The 15,984-nt window shown below is 55.8% G+C and overlaps 1 protein-coding gene across 7 annotated transcripts in view; it reads left to right on the top strand.

The window, feature by feature from the left end:
- Window positions 1-15,984, top strand: part of VAV2 (vav guanine nucleotide exchange factor 2) — a 71,937-nt gene that overhangs the window by 17,251 nt on the left and 38,702 nt on the right. For all 7 annotated transcript variants that reach the window (XR_013539636.1, XM_078382704.1, XM_072984709.2 and 4 more), the window contains exon 2: window positions 766-882. Coding sequence is in view for 6 of the 7 variants with exons in the window: in XM_078382704.1 (XP_078238830.1) it covers window positions 766-882 (117 nt within the window). In the remaining variant the exon portion in view is untranslated. The remainder of the gene's footprint in view (window positions 1-765; window positions 883-15,984) is intronic.

The following is a 15,984-nucleotide window of genomic DNA, read 5'->3' as shown; positions in this document are numbered from 1 at the left end:
GGAAAGGCTGAAAGGCAGCCTAGGAAGTTTGCACTCATTCCAGCACCTTCTGCTACCAGATGTTTTTGGAGAGGTGGCTGGTCCCGGGAGTGGAGCTGCTGGAACCTGCCCAGTAGGCTTGGTTGGCACTGCTGTGTACGGACTGTAGACCCATGGCAGCCAAAAGCGAAAAAAAAAACCAGATAAATCTCAATGAATGCTTTGCACCTCGACCGGAGGTGGTCTCCCGAAGAGAGCGGGATTGGATTGGGTACGATGGGATGTGCTCCGTTAAGATACAGTTCAACTAAATATTTAAATATTACGAGTTGTGAAAAGACTGGTGAATAAACACATCTGGGTGTGTTGAATACTTGGGTGGTGGAAAAACAGGCAGCTACTGGAAAGTCACCAGTGGGTAGAATACCTTTGGACGTGGTGTTTTAGAGTTGACATATTCATGCAGTGGCTTGTAGGGGAAATACAAAAGCAAGCTCCCATTCCATGGTGTATTCCAGGCGAATCTTGGGCAAGGGTTCGGTCCCAGTTGCAATAAAACCTATAAAGGCGAAGAAAAGACCCACTTTGCCTTTGTTAAGGGAGGGAGGTCCTTGTGGTTATAAGTCACCGGGTGAGGGTGAGAGGAAGGCTGGAGGAGGAGGAGGAGGAGGAGGGGAGGGGGAGACACCCACTCAGGGAGGGCAGAGGGACCCCCCCTGCTTCTGAGCCGTTACACACAGCAAAGACATCACCCTGGATTTCCTTCCCTCCTTCTTCTCTCCGCAGTTCCTCTGCCTGAAAAACATCCGGACTTTCCTCAAGGTGTGTCATGACAAATTTGGCCTGCGGAACAGCGAGCTCTTTGACCCCTTCGACCTCTTCGATGTGCGGGACTTTGGAAAAGTAAGGCAACACACACACACACACACACACACACACACGTACCTATATGTGGCAGGCACGGACTTATACCGATACAGGGAGAAGTGAGGGGGAGCTGAGCCTTCCTCGTCCGCAGCCCCCCTTCATCCTCATGGAGAACATTTTCTTCCAGCCCTTTCCGCCCCGGATCCAGCCAGGGGGTGGGGGTGGGGCAGAGCCAGGAGTGATGCAGGAAGGACCCGGTTCCCTCCACGCTGGCCTCTGCATTCAGCCTTTGGCGCACGGCTGAGTCCCACCACATCCCCCTTCTGCCTTCCCTCCGCCTCTCCTTTGGGGCTTCTGGCCCATCATTTCCTTGTGGCTCAGGTCGGCAAAAGTCCACGGAAACCGTCCCTTCCCTGAAACGCCGGCCGCCCCCCCCCTCCAGCTCAGCCCCGGAGCCGCTTTGTGAATGATGGGAAATTGCAACGTAGGCCACTTGCTGCCTTGGGCCGAGGGTGGCGGGAACATGAAAGTGGGTGCGGGATATGGGCTCTTTAATTTGTCAGAGACGGGATAATGAGATGTGTCCATAAATATGGACTGAGCTCTCCAAGGCTGGCGGGGGAGGGAGCAGGGAGGGGGGGAGGAGGAGGGGAGGTTGCAAAAAGGCATTTTCACGGCTTCAGGAAATGGGAGCAAAGAGGCCTGGTAAACTTAGCAAAGAGCAGCCTTTTTATATTCTCTTAACCCCCCCCCCCCGCCTCTGTTTGGCTCCTCTTGTGAGCTTGCCAGGAATGGTTTTGGGAGAAGCATCGTCATGACTGCCCTGTCCTGACGGTCATGCGCCGCTAGGGATCTGGCCCTGGAAGTCTGGGAGGCTCCGGGAGAGACAAGTCAGCAGGAAGACCGAGTGGCTTGCGAGCGACAGGCTTTCGGTGGGCGTTTTTCTGGCTCCTTCCCAGGGATTCTGCAGGAATTCCTTGAGCGTTTTTCCCGCTTCTGGCACGTGGGCTGATGATGCCTGGCCCTTCTGTGCCTGCCTGTGGTGGCCACCCTCGGCTCTTAAACAAAGAGCCGCCTTCTCCCCCCCCCCCCCACTGCCTCATCCGACTGGCCTTGTGGAGCTGCAAGCAGGAGGGGGGGGGGGAAGGCGTGCCGAATTTGTCACTGCGTTTGGGGAAAACTCCTGGAGGGGGGGACACCTTCCCTTGGTGTGTTTTGTTCATTAAAAAAGCACCCTGCTGGTCCTGTAAAAACAAGCCCTGTGGAAGGGTGGTGGCAGGAAGCGGGGGGGGGGATAAATCTATACCTGGGGAGGACGGGACGGATGGGTGGCCAGAATTGCTGGAGAGCCTTGGGTTCGCTTGCACAGCTGTGCACAGGCGGGGAGAGGATCCACGGCGGTTACAGTTCGTGCTTGAGGTGTAAAGCCCTGGATTGATTCTGCCGAGAGGGTTCAACAGAGACCGGCTTTTCGGGAGAGCCACATTGGTGGTCATTTGTCCAGAGGTGCAGTGGGCACCTGCCGTGCAATTCTGCTCCTCTTGTGGCTTGAGCATGACTGAAGGGCGGAGGGGGGGGTCCCCGCTGAGGGACCTGCCCTTCCCAGAGGTTGCTGAGTAGGAAGAAGGCAAAAAGCCCCCCCCCCATGTTAGAACCACACCAAGAAACAGCGAGGAGGCAGCCTCCCGAGGGGTTGAGCCGGTCCTTAGGCCCCTCGGGACCTTGGAAACAGCTTCGTTTGGTGGTTCTTTAGCAGCAGAACACACTGGGGGGGGTGAGTGGGGGGTTGGAATGGTTTGCCTGCAGGCTTTCCCCGGTCCTCCTCCTTCCAGCTGCAGAACCTGTGTTTTCTTGGCTCTTTGAGATACCTGGGTGGGGAGCAGACCTCTTTGTGTCAAATCCGCCATGCGAGACAGGGTGAGCCCGCCTGGATCTGCCCGCGGGAAGGTGGAATTGCAAGAGAAAGCATAAGCTGTTCTTGCCGACCTGACCGTTCGGGGGGGGGGGGAGGAGAGAGAGCTTGCCGTTGCACAGTCGAACCAGAACAAGATTCTGTAGTTGATCCAGTTCTTGAAAAGGGGACTTCCACGGTCAACCCGAGGGAGCCTTTCAAGCTGGAAACACCTGGGCACCTCCGGAGAAGAGCCGGGTTCTTTCGAGCCAAAATGGAAGCCCGGAAGTGGGGGGGGGAAGCCAGCCCCATGGCTGCGGGGGGTCGGCCTGTGCCGGCGAGCTGAAGGAGCCCCCCGGGTCCCTCTGCCAGAGTCGGTTCCCAGGCTGCCTCGTCCTCTGAGCAGCCGGCCTCTTAAGTCGATTACGTTGGGTGATCTCGGGATTAGCCGCCAAGTCTCTTGACTTAATTCGTCCTCAGCCAGACAACGGAGGCGCTGGAGTTGTGTCTCTGCGTTCGACAAATCACATTTCCTGCCTCTAGTTTCTCTGTGTGCTTCCTCGGAGTGACAAAATTCGATTAAACCAAGAGAAGGTCCATGTGGTGGGAAGAGTCCCACGTTTATCAGGTCCGAATGATGTCCCCCCCCCCCCCGCCGGCGAATGGGTTGCCTCTGATCTGGCAGCACCCTTTTAGGCTTTCTCTGGAACTGGCAGGGGCTTGTCGGCTGGCCTGCCCTCCGGGACCCCACAGCACCCACACACACACACACACGCACACGCTCACAGCTGCTGCAACTGCTGGCTTTTGGGTCTGAGCTGAGGCCGCTCGTCCCTTGCGTGAGCCCTCTGCCTGCAGGGCCGTCGCTGCCTGGCTGATGCGTTGCCCGAGGCCTCTCCTGCGGCAAGACACAGGGAGCAAGAGGGACAGGTGTTCATCCAAAGCAGAGAGAAGCTCTTTCTCTCTCTCTCTCTCTCACACACACACACACACCCAGATGCTCTGTGCTCACAAGTGGCAGCTTTTACAACAGAGAGAAGGAACAAACGTTCCGCTCCTCCTCCTCCTTGTTCCCTAGGTTTTATAAAACTTTCTCTGGCCTGACCCTCTATGCCTAAGGTCTTGGGTGGATGCAAGGGGATCAGCCGACCCACTGCGCTGAGAGTGGCGGAGAAGAGGCGGGGCTCCCTTCCTCGCGACGAAAGGTCTGGTTTCTCCCACCATCAGCACACACGGCCATCGCAACAAGAAAAAGAGGGCGGAAAACCAGGCGGCCGCTGGGATAGAAACAAGCAGAAGGAGGAAGGCCTCCTTTTACAGCAGATCCAAATCTTCCAGAAATAAACACAAAGAACACAGGAGAAAGAAGAGATTTTTTATGTGGCAAGATGGCCCTGTTTTTGCTGCACACCGGAAATATTTCACTGGGTCTCGAAATCCTTTTGCAACATCTGGTAATTAATTGCTGTCCCCAGGCCGAGCAGAGACCAGTGCAGGACTGGAGTAATTAATTCATCAAGAGGCTAATTAGCAAGCAGTTTTAGATCTCTGCCGGCCGAAGCCAAGAGGCTTGTCCTCCAGCTGCCAAAAGGACAGGTGCCCGAAGGCTCGGGATCATTTGGAGAAAGCCCAGGAGGACCCCTTGCAAGCAGCAGCAGCTGAGATTTGGGATGTCCTTATCATCTGTTCATAACGGCCGCTTTCACCTTCTGGAAGGCCAGGGTCCCCTCGTGGCTGAGCTAAAGCGCCGGCGCTCCTGCCTCGGCCACGAACTTCCAGGCTGACTCCCGTCAGGCGGGCAGCCCACCTCGAAGGAGGTCCTAAGGCTTCGGGGTTAGCCATGAGGCAAAGCCCGCCGCCGGTCTCCCTCCATGCCCCCCCCCAAAGATCCAGGTTTGGGAACGGCTGGATTTCAGTTGACTAAAAGGGGCACAAAGGCTTTTTGGACTTAGAGGTGCTGCATTTGGGGTGGATTCTGCTCCCAGCCCAAGCCGAGGGTGCTCAGAGCCGGCCAGGCGGCTCCGGTACAGGAGGCAGACCCCCCTCCCCCCCCCAGGCGTCTTGGCTCCCTCCCCCCTTTTTTTTAGCTGTCAGGTCTCCATCCCTCCTTTCCTCCAGGGAGAGAACTCCCCGTTGCATACCTGGCGTGGCTCCCCCCGGCTTCCTTCTCCCAGCGACCAGGTCCCTCCGGCCGAGAGGGAGTAAAAACGCAGCAAGATGTCCAGAGGCGGCCCTCGGCTGCCTTTCTCGCGGGCCCCCAATGTGCCATCTGCACGAGGGGCCCCACGACCCAGCCTTCCTCGTGAAAGAGCCGGCCCGGTCTCCAGCCGGCCGTAGCTTTGCTTGGGAGTTCTTTCAAGGGACTGATAGTGAAGGCTTCCTTCCTACCTGAGGAAACTGGGAGGGAGGGGGAGAGAGAGAGAGAGAGAGAGAGAGAGAGAGCCTCTTGTGAGTCAGGACGGCTGGGCTGTTAATTTCTCCTGGGCATCTCCGAGGGCCCTCTTGCACTGCACAATCATAATTACATGCTCTTCTCTAATTAGCAGGAACTGAGAGCCACTGAAGGCGGAGGGGTGGTGGAGGAAATAATTCATTGCACACACCGCACGCTTTGAGGGCCAGGAAGGTAAAGGGTCTTGGCGCAAGCGTCCGTTCTGGGAGGCACACGAGATCTGTTGGGGGGAAGCCCCCCCACACACACATGCCAGTTGCATCTCAAGGAGGAGACGCGTCACAATTGCAAACCCACAAGGGGTGCCGGCAGGCAGGCAGAGAGGTGCGCCCCTGTGGAGGCAGAGTGAGCCACGAAGTGAGAATGTGCCACGCATTGGGATCTTTTGGGCCCACCCCAAACGCCTCAAAATAGGGACCTGCAGTTTTCTCCCATTCACGCCTGATTGGGGTCTAGCTTGACCCCTTTGGGCATTGTGACCAATCCCCTTGACTGCGGAGGAGGTGAGCCACTGTAGGGCCATGTGTCAGCGTAGGGCTGAAGGGGATGCCAGGAGGAAGTCGGAACATTTTTCACATGTTTCCTAAAACATCAGTTTAAGGATCAGTTGCAACCCCAGACACTTGGGGAGACTAAAAAGTGTCCGTCTTCCTCCTCCTCCTCTCCCTCCTTCTCACAGACTCTTTTCCTCCCCGGCTGACGTCGGGGTTATTATAGTAACTTATCAGTGACAACAGACAGAGTGGAGGAGAGACATTCCCGGAGCTGTGACAGCAATTAGATAATTAGTAGCTGAAATCTGGAGACTTGCAGTCAATTGTTTTAATTTGTTTGTGTCTTGTTGACCTACCAGAAGATGTAAATGGGTTGATAGCCCAGGGAACCAGCACCATCACTCTAAAAAATGGGTTTGGGGAGGAGAAGGGGTGAGGAAGGGGTGAGGGTCTTCCAAAGGACTCTGGAGGACATGTGGATTATTGGGGGGGCAGGGCTGACAGGTTTTCTTAAGGGACGTCAGGGGTTCCCCCTCCTCCTGCATGCCTTTGATTTAAAAGCAGCCACTTTGGACTCTGATGCGCGCACCCGACACACATGCCAGCCACCACAACAACAACCGACTTCTGGGAGGTGGGGGAAGGGGTGCCATGGCCCCCCTCCCCCGCTCCTGACGGCAACTCCAAGGGGACCCTCGAGGAAGCCTGTCTGGAGTCCAAGGGCTTTTTCTCCTTGAGGAAATGTGGTCCTGTGTGGGACTATCTGCACAAATGTCCCCACAAATGGTTTGTCTGAGTGCACAGGTGGGCCCGCTCTGTCCACGGTCAGGTGTGTGTATATACACAGAGCAGGAAGGCCCTTCCACCCACCCAGAATCCTGGCCACCACAGGCCACACCCGTTGCAGCCTCTGAACCAAGTCCCCAAGGGTCGCCCCAGAGGGAGCACATTGCAGTAGTCTAACCTTGAGGCCACCAGGGCATGGATCACTGTGGTCCAGAATTGCTTGCCTCTTCCCTTGCACCCAAAGAGAGTTGCCTCTTTGCTGTCAGGACCACCTGGCACCGTGGGGTCCAAATCCTTTGCTGTTTGTGAACGCCGGACGGTTGGAAGATTTTGGAGTGCGAGGGAGGAAAGCAGTGCTGACGTTGACCTCCTTGCTTGTTTTTTTCTGGCTCTGGAGCCCTTCTCCCCAGAGGGTGGCATCATTGATCCATGGGCGCTCTTCTGCCAGGAACATGGCCTCTCTCTTGCCGCGGCTGCTTGATTGACGCGCTGCATCCCGATTCTGGCAGTCTGGATAGCCGGGGGAAGAGGATTTGGGCCCACTGGGTCTGTAGGAGCCCTTAGCGGGTCAGAGTGTGACAGCTTCTGCCTTGCTGTGATCTCAGAGGGCCGCCGGCCAGTCACCTTGCCTCAGATGGGGTGGCTCTGGATGCACAGAAACCTCCGCTCCGGGGCCTCCGGAGGAGGAGAGCGCTGCCTTTTAGATGCCAGTGGGAAGCTGTGAAGCGCCGGTTTCTTGAGGCAGGCTTCTGTGAAGGAGGAGGTGGGCCCCCCTTGCAAGCACCCTTCACCCCCCCATACACACACCCATGCGCCTGGATGGTGAGGGTCCGACTGCATTCTCCAGCGTCCTGTGTGTGGATGCACACACACACACACACTGAGATGACCCCTTTGGTGGTTCTGCGCTGAGCTCCTGGCCTCAAGGACTGAGAATCAGCAGATATTGTGCAGATGTTCCTAGCATTGATTGTGTAGGTGGTGCAGGATGCGTCCACTCACCTGAAGCACTCCCGTCAAAGTGAATTTGTGAAAGCAGAACTTGAAATTCGTCCCTGAGCGCACATCATTTTGCAGCAAGTTCTGGATGAACCTGTTACAATGTCAATGGTTGAGAGGGCATTAGTGACACACCCGTTTGGCATTTCAGGAATGAATTAAAACGATTAAAAATGGGGATTTGGCTTGGAATAAAGTCAGCTGATGCAGCGAAGACCCCTTTTAGCTTTCCGTATCCTTCCTGAAGGGACCGGCTCTCCCGTGTGCTTCCTGCTGTGTCCTAATCGCAACAGTCTTCTAGCTGTCTGCCTCAAAAATTGATGCTTGCTCTATCATTTGTCTGCCTCCTGTCCTCACCTCTGCTGTCTGGTGGAAGAAAATAATGGACAACATTTTAGCAAGAGGCTGTGGAGCATCTGGTGATTCCTCATTTTGCTTGTTCCCTGGGAAGGGCGCTGGAGCAGAAAGCACCATCCCAGCTGTGAATTCTCTGCGGCTCTAGATTTTTCAACCAAGGAAACCTGAAGATTGAAGCTTGGATAAATTCTGCAAATTAAGCATTTTTTGTCTCTGCCCCCCGGCCCCACTCACTTCTTTTTTTCACTATTTGACCTAGTTCCCTTTCTTGCCTTCCATGATGCAGTTTATGGATCTGGCAGGAAGTCTCAGGAGGGGTTCTGTTGTGTCCCCCCCCTCCTTGGGTGAAAACCCAGAATGTGATGGGCAGCTTACAGAAGATATCCTGCCCTTCCTCTGGGTGACTACATTTCTAATATTTGAAGAGTGATATCATTTGAAGAGTGATATCATGTTCAATATATTATTAAACAGTGGTGCTGGAGGAGCCTCTGGAGAGTCCCCTGGACTGCAAGGAGAACAAACCTATCCATTCTGAAGGAAATCAACCCTGAGTGCTCCCTGGAAGGACAGATCCTGAAGCTGAGGCTCCAGTACTTTGGCCATCTCATGAGAAGAGAAGACTCCCTGGAAAAGACCCTGATGTTGGGAAAGCGTGAGGGCAAGATGAGAAGGGGACGACAGAGGATGAGATGGCTGGACAGGGTCATTGAAGCAACCAACATGAATCTGACCCAACTCCAGGAGGCAGTGGAAGACAGGAGGGCCTGGCGTGCTCTGGTCCGTGGGGCCACGAAGAGTCGGACTGTGACTTAATGACTAAACAACGTCATATTATCTCCCCTCCGTCTTCTTTTCTCAAGGCTAAACACATGCCCAGTTCTTTCTGTGTTTCCTCTGAGGGGAAACACCTCCTTTCTTCAAGTGTGGTGTCCAGAACCAGACACAGGACTCCGGATGAGGCCTAACCAGTCCTGTATAGAAGCGGAACTAAGGCTTCTCAGGATTTGAAGACTATACTCCAGTTAATGCATGGCATTAAAATAGCCTTGGTCTTGTTTGCAGCCACATGGCACTGTTGGCTCATATTGAGCGTGTGATCTGCAGCTGCAAGGTTTCCTTCCTCATCCCTCTGGCTAGTAAAGGTCTCGTCGCCTCTGTCCATCTTTTGGTGGTCTTGAGGATGAGGAACGCTTGGCTTTTAAAAGGGAGAATTGAAGTGGGGGGCGAGCCTTGCATGCTGACGGTTAGGCGGCTTCTTTGTTTGAAAGTTTATTTATCAAAGAAATATGTGACTCCAGCAGCTTGATTTTTATCATCCCTCTGATGAGGTGCACGCTCTGCTCAGATCTACAAATCGCCCCTTTTATGCCCTGCGCTGGGATCGGCTTATTTTTGTTTCACTCTGTCACGTTTTATTGGTGCTGAGGCTGAATAAGAATGCGTAGCCTGCAGGCTGGAATAATGGGTGGGTGGAGGGGAGGGGAGGGGAGGGATGGAGGGGAGGGGAGGGGAGGGGAGGGATGGAGGGGAGGGGCGCACAAGGGCCTCCCCAGGTTTTGCCTGGTGCAGAGACTGATCTTTTTCTTCTGCTGCCTCTTTTTCAGGGATGGGAATTGAGGCAGACGGGGACATTTAAAATCCCAGGAAGGAGAAGCCACAAATCCAGGTTTTTTATACTGCTAGAGAGGGAAGGGAATTATTTCCATTTATGGAAATAGGTGACTTAAAATCCACCCTTTGTAATCCCCACAACAACCCTGTGGGGCAGATATACGGAGAAAGAGAGCGAAGGCCTGGCCCTCCCCAGGTGAAGTCCACCCTAGTGTGATTCTCCGCCCCTTCGGACAGCGGGAGGAGCATTTCCCCAGGCCTTCGATTCTGTGTGCAGTAATTTAGTTCCATGTGCTGAGTGTTGCAAATGACTTCATGACATCAGATGTTAATCTGTGGGGAGGCAGGATCAATAACCCCCCCCCTTGAACTGCCCCCCCATGGACTCCCCCCCCCCCACTGGCCATGTTGCTTCCCTCTGCATTTTTGCTCCGTGGATTGACGGCTCAATTAATTTTAGTGCTCAGGGCCGGATCCTCGGTCGCCTTGCATCTGCGCAGATGAAGCCCTCTGGCTTCTCATTAATTTTGTTGGTATCGACTGCCTGGAAGAAGCCTTTTGAGGGAAGGAGACAAAGCCACAGAGGGTGAAAAACCTCAGGGAGCTGGAAAGGAAGTGGGTCTGAACGACTTCAGGATCTGCTTCCTTGCTTCCTGGGTGCTGCCTTCTGGCCGCCACCCCCCCCCCCTTTTTCTTTTCCCTCCTCCTTCCTGCCTCTTCTCTCCCACAACCTGCCGGCCGATCTCGGCCCCCTTCTCTTTTCTCCCTCCGGCTGGGATGCTTCCAGGGTGTAGATGCACCCGTTCCCTGTGCCGCTCAGAGCAGTGGCTGTAGAAGGGAAGCAGGAGGCTGGGAGACGTCAGCTAATACTGCAGTGGCTGTAAACCCTCTCTCTGTGTGGGGTCTTGTGTGCATGCATGCATGCCAAAAGCGATCGAGGCATCCTCTGTGGTGCAAACGGGTGAATCAGCCCCTTGAAACGTCTGCCACCTTCTCTTTCAGCCAACAGATTCATCCTGAGAGAATGCATGGATACGATAAGGGGCATGAATCTTGCATGAATGGCTGGCAGTACTTATTCAAGGCAGGAGTAGGGTTTGAACCTGGTAGGGATGGAGGAATCCATCAAGGGACCGTTCCAGAAAGGTGCAGAGAGACTCTCAGCAGGCGGATTGGAGGCGTTTTGTGTTTCCTGTATTTGCTGGCACTTGACCTTTCAGAAGAAATAATTCATCTTGATGTGTGGGTTTTTTTTTTAAATTGTTCATGGCTTGCATTTTTTAAAAAAACATAATAATATTATTAAGCAAGGTGTCTGTAAGGAAGGATGCTGTTCCCACTGCATGATTTATTAATAGAAAACCGAAACCTTTTCGGTCGGGAGGGCTCGGATGCGGCCACTATTCAGGTTCCAGAGAGAAAAAAATGCCCCTCTTGGCTGGCAGGCTTTGGAGGAGCGGCGTCTGGGGAGGGAAGGGGGTCGAGCTGTGAGAGTGGTTAGCAGGAGAAGCCCTTGTTGCCAAAACAGGCCTGGCCCCACTCGGACCCCCCCCCTGCCCTTCGGAGGAACACACCCTCTCCATTGTTCCCCCAGGAACGACTCTCCCCAGCCTTCTGTTGACATAACACACGGGTCGGGTCGGGGATCCAGGTGAGTTCTTCTCAGGCCGGGCGTGTCCCCTTCTGCCCGCCAGCCCCCCACCCGCCTGCCAGGAGGGCCTGGGCATCTTATTCTTTCCTCCTCCGGGTCACCCCCTCCCTCACTGCGGGTGGTGCTGCTGCTGCCCAGGTTGGAGGTTTCTGTCCTCCTCTTTAGCCCTGCCTTGGGGCGTCTCCACGGGCACACGCAGGGTTCGGCTCACGAACCTCCAGGGACCTGTTCACAGGCTGGGTTTGGTGGTCTGTCATCGTAGGTGGGGAAGGCGCCCCTCGGCTGGGCTGTCCGTGTTGTCGTGGGCCGTGCTAAGAAACCTCTGCTTGTTGCGCCAACGCAGAAGGAAGAGGGAAGAGGGAAGCCTTGCATGTTCTGCTGATGGCTCCAAAAACGAAGCCCTGCAGCTGCAAACCCTCAGAACCCGCTTCCCTTCCCCTTTTTTATTTCCTTTCCCGAGACGGATCCTCCCGGCATTAAGCAGAGAAGGAGAAGGAAGTGCTGTTGGCTTTTGCATGCATGCCGGCTTTGGCGAGTCAGGGGTCCTGGTTGGGTTTTCCCCCTCCCCCTGCTGTCTTTAGGGTGCAGCCAAACGGTTGACTTGGGGGGTTTGCAGGAGGAGCACCCAGGGACCCCCCCAGTGCAGCCCCCTGCTGTGGCAGGACCTGGTCCTCCCAGGGGGCTCACAAGTGGGCCACCGAGGCAGGCCGCGGTCTCTCCCCGCTTTCCTCCCCCCTCCCGGGTCCCTGCTTGGAGTGGCTCCCCAGCCTTCCTCTCCTTTGGGGGGGGAGGCTCTCCCCCCCCACCTGCTGCCTGCCCTGATCGCAGCTGGGCAAGGGGTGGCTTTGCCAACACCTCCCTTTGGGCTTTCCTGCCGGCACACCGCCTCAGGCCAGAAAATGCCTCTGCAGCAGGGGGTCGGCCAAGGGCCCCCCTTTTCCCCAGACGCATCCTCACGACAAGGAGAAGGAAGCATGATGAGAAGCGGCTGGTCCTCCCTCTGTGACACGAGGAAAGGCTGGCAAGGGGGCGGCGGGAGTGGGGTTGGGGGGGCGGGCGCAGAGCCTTTCTCTACCCAAGGCACGCGGTTCCCAGTAATCATTCGAAACGTGGGTCTTCGGTGAGGGCGGCCCTGCAGGCACAGCCATCTCTCAGCTGCTGTCATTTTCTTTGTTACTTTCAGGCGAGTTGTTTCAGAACTCATTACGCCTGGCATTTATTTCCAAGGACTGGAAGCAGCTTGAGCTGCACACAGAGAAATTAAAATTGATCTATGGGATGGGATGGAGGGGGTGTCTGTCTGGAGGGAAAAAGTCAATTCCACCATCACCCCCCCCCCAGTGTCTATGAAAGGGTTGTGATTCCAACCAAGTTTTTTTTCTGAATTTTTTTAAAATACTGATAATAAACCTCCTCCAAATGATTCTGTGGCAGATTGGTGAGAGATTGCAGGGGTCCTGAGCAAGAGGCCAGGAGCTTAATGGAGCTGAAAGGCACTCTCTCTGGAGAAGCAGAACGGAGGGAGGGGGGGGATGTGTGAGCTCCATCCCCAGAAAGGCCCACGGCCTCCGTTCCTTCAAGGACTGCCTGGGGGGGGGGAGGCCTTCTCTCTCTCCACACGGAACAAGGCCTGCAGGCACTCAGTTCCAGAGCTTGAAGCACTGAGCGTCTGTGGGTTTCCTGGCTCCGCTCAGCCTGCCCAAGGCCGCACAGGGTGGCTCTTCTCCCGCGAGGCGCCGTGGGGATTCGAACTCCCAACTTCTGGCTCCTCGGCCAGGGGCCTCGCTCCCTGAGCAATCCAGCCAACTTATCTTTCTCGAGTGGTTTGCAAATCTTTTGGACCGAGTACAAGGTTGTCTGGCTCTGGAAAAAAATAAACTTCTCTGCTTGTTGGCCCCTAGTGCCTTTTCCTGCTTCGCGCTGCCGTTTCGAAGAACTTAGATCCCGTTTTCCTTAGCCTGGCCAGTGGTGTCTAAAGAAGCGCCCTGGCCTAGAGATCGCACCAAGAGGAAGGCCTGCCACGCGAAGGAGATTCGCACCCAGCGCTTCCAGGGTGTGTTTGTGTCTGTGCTACACCTGTTGTGCAGGAATCACGCCGAGATGGGGAGACTACACCTCGGCGTTTGAAGGACTCGAATACATGTCCGCTCTTGTAAAATGTTCTGGCTTTGCTTGCAAAAAATGCTTCTCGGCCAAACGGGAGGAAAGGCCCACTTCGGGTGAACCCTCCTTGCCTGATTTCCTGGAGGCGGTTTTTGTTCCAGGCTTCGTGGGGAGAGAGGTTTTGACAGGCCTGGTTTCTCCCTGGTTCCTGTGGAAAGCCGGAAGCTCCCGAGAGCCTTTTCCCCACTTATCGGCTGGCGCATCATCCTGTCCGGAGTCTGAAATCATCCTTGTCTTCTCTAAAGAGGGGCTGGCAATCAAAGTGACAGGATCTCTCAGGGCAAATTAAAGGAGCGTTGATGCAAATGTGAGTTGGACATCCTTTGAGACCTGTGTGGGGAACATGGGTTATGGGGTGCTCTCACGGGCCAAGCGTAGAAACCCCAAAGGGCCGCTGTCTTCACTGAAGCGACACAGGGAGCAGGGAGCACACGGGCGTCCCCTTCTGGTTGCAGGGAGATTTTGTCTGGGGACCTGCTCCCCGAATTTGTTGGGTGGAACTGGGCATGCTGGTCCAGCCCTTCTGAACCCCAGAGCCAACGGGGTGCTTTTTCTCCCATAGGGTGAGCCCCGATCCTATGGACAGACGATACCGGCGCAACTCTTTGGGCAGTGGATTTGTCATCCCCTTTTGCTCCGTGCTTCCTTTCCTTCTTTGTGGTTTGAAGCAGGCCTTGTGTGCATTTCCTATCCTGTTTGATGTAACTCATTTTTCAGTCTTGCCAAGCTCATTTGTCAGGGGTGGGGGGGCTGCACTCTGTGCTGGTGTCACAGGCGACCGCCAGTCAGGGCTGTGCGCATCCAGGGTGCACTGTGAACCAGCAAGGCTGGCTTCCCTTGGCATGTCGGGCCACCATGTCAGGATGGGCGCGCTTCCGGAGTGCCCGAGCTCTCGTCTTTGTCCTGCCTATGGAAAGGCCGATGCAAAACACAGAGCATCCTTCTGTTGTTGATCTGCAGTCAGACGAGACCGGCCCCTTTGCCGGGAATTGGCCGTTTCTCCTCCTCGCCGGAGCCGTTCCTCACCCCTGTATTCTGCATCTAGGCACATTTTATTCTGTGGTTTTGTTGCTGGAAGGGAAACGCCAGATTAGTCTGTGAATCTGCCGTCACTTTGTGGGAGGAAAAACAAAGCGGATGGCAGGAAATGCACATTTCCCTTGACATCTAGTTTTGTCCTCGCCTCCTTTCCCCTGGTTTGCATTTACGGTTCCAGACGAGGCTGGCTTGGGTTGTGGGTTACAAGCAGGGCCATCCGGTTGTTGTTTCTCCTTCGGCTGCTCCCTCTTTGCCTTGGGAGGAAAAGGACCTTCCTGGGGAAGACGGCCGGGTCCGCTCAAGAGCTGGTCTCTTCAGGGCGGACTTGGTCCCGGACACCCCTTGGCGTTAGGCCTGTGAAATCCTCTGAGCACCAGCACCAGGGGGGGGGGAGGGAGGGAGGAGAACGTCCCCTGCCAGCCCGGCCCCTCCAGGATAATCTGTGAACAGACCGGGAGGTTGTTGGCTGCTTCTTTCTGTTGGGGCTTTTCCTGATGTGAGGCCAGCAGAGAGAGAGACCAGCCGGTTCTGGGAAAGGATGGAGTTCCTGTGGAGGGAAAGCAGTGGCTCTTGGGAGCCTGGGGAGAAAGCTGGGGGGGGGCAGGAAGTGGGGGTGGGCAGGGAGGGAGGCAGGGAAGGCACAGAGTCGGGGTGGGGGCAGCGCCAGGAGAACAAAGGTAACCAGCAGGAGGAGGTGCAGAGCAGCCGCCCAGCCAGGCAAGGGAGAGGTGCCAAGGAGAGCGAGAGGTCTGCCGTGGGGCAAGGAGGATGTGGGGCAAGGGGGAGAGGTCCCTGGGGAGCAACATGGGGCCTGATCCAGCAGGCTCTCATCCCTGAGAAGCTCTCATGCTGTGGGTTTTTACGGACAGGGCTGGGACGCGGCCTGGATTTAGTTCATCGCCAGCCGCTGGCTTGTCATTCTGACCCACATTTGAGGCTGCCCCAAGGAGGGGCAGGCTGTGAAGGCTCATGGCAAGGACACGTTTCTCTCTCGGACAAACTATTTTTTTAAAAAAAAAATCTTTACCCGCACCCCCCACCCCTTTCTCTGTAAAAAGAATCCAAGGTGGTTTAGGTCAGAGAAAGGCAATACTGTACATAGAAGCTCAAAAGCCAGACGTGCAAGTCTTCCAAAACTAGATGTGAGAGGGTGAGTGTCTGTCAGAGAGAGCCCCAGATGGGGTCCAGCAGAAGGTGTCCCATGTGGGGGATGACAGGAGCTGCGGTTCTGGGATCCCCGACCCGAAGGGTCACGAGGAAATCAGCTGGGCAGGGATAAATAAGCAGGGCTTCTGGGGAGCCTTTTGCCCGCCCGTGGCCTGGAGCGGTCAGTGCCAGGAAGTCAGAATGGGCCGGGCTGGGGCTGGTGGCAGGGAGGAGAGGGGCTGAGCTGGTTGAGGCTGGTGCCCCGGCTGCGAGGAGACCCCAGGAGAAGCCCTCTGGAAGAGCTGCAGGGGAGGGAGGGCGGTTCTTGGGTAGAGTCACCCCTGCGAGGGGTTGGAAGTGCCAGGAGTTGACCATCCCCCCCCGCACTCCCATTTGGAACGACCCTTTCCCCCCACCCGCCCCCACCCTGGCCATGTCCGGCTGTCCCCCTGCCAATGCAGCAGCCCCCGTTTCCTGCTGGCTCGTGGCCGTTCCCATCCAGGAAATGGTCTCTCTCTGTCTCTGTCTCTCTCTCTCTCACACACAC

This window comes from Pogona vitticeps, chromosome ZW-PAR, assembly GCF_051106095.1.
Source record: "Pogona vitticeps strain Pit_001003342236 chromosome ZW-PAR, PviZW2.1, whole genome shotgun sequence".
Classification (NCBI taxonomy): Eukaryota; Metazoa; Chordata; class Lepidosauria; order Squamata; family Agamidae; genus Pogona; species Pogona vitticeps.
Note: the sequence above shows the minus strand (reverse complement) of the source record. Positions and strands in the feature narration are given on the sequence as shown.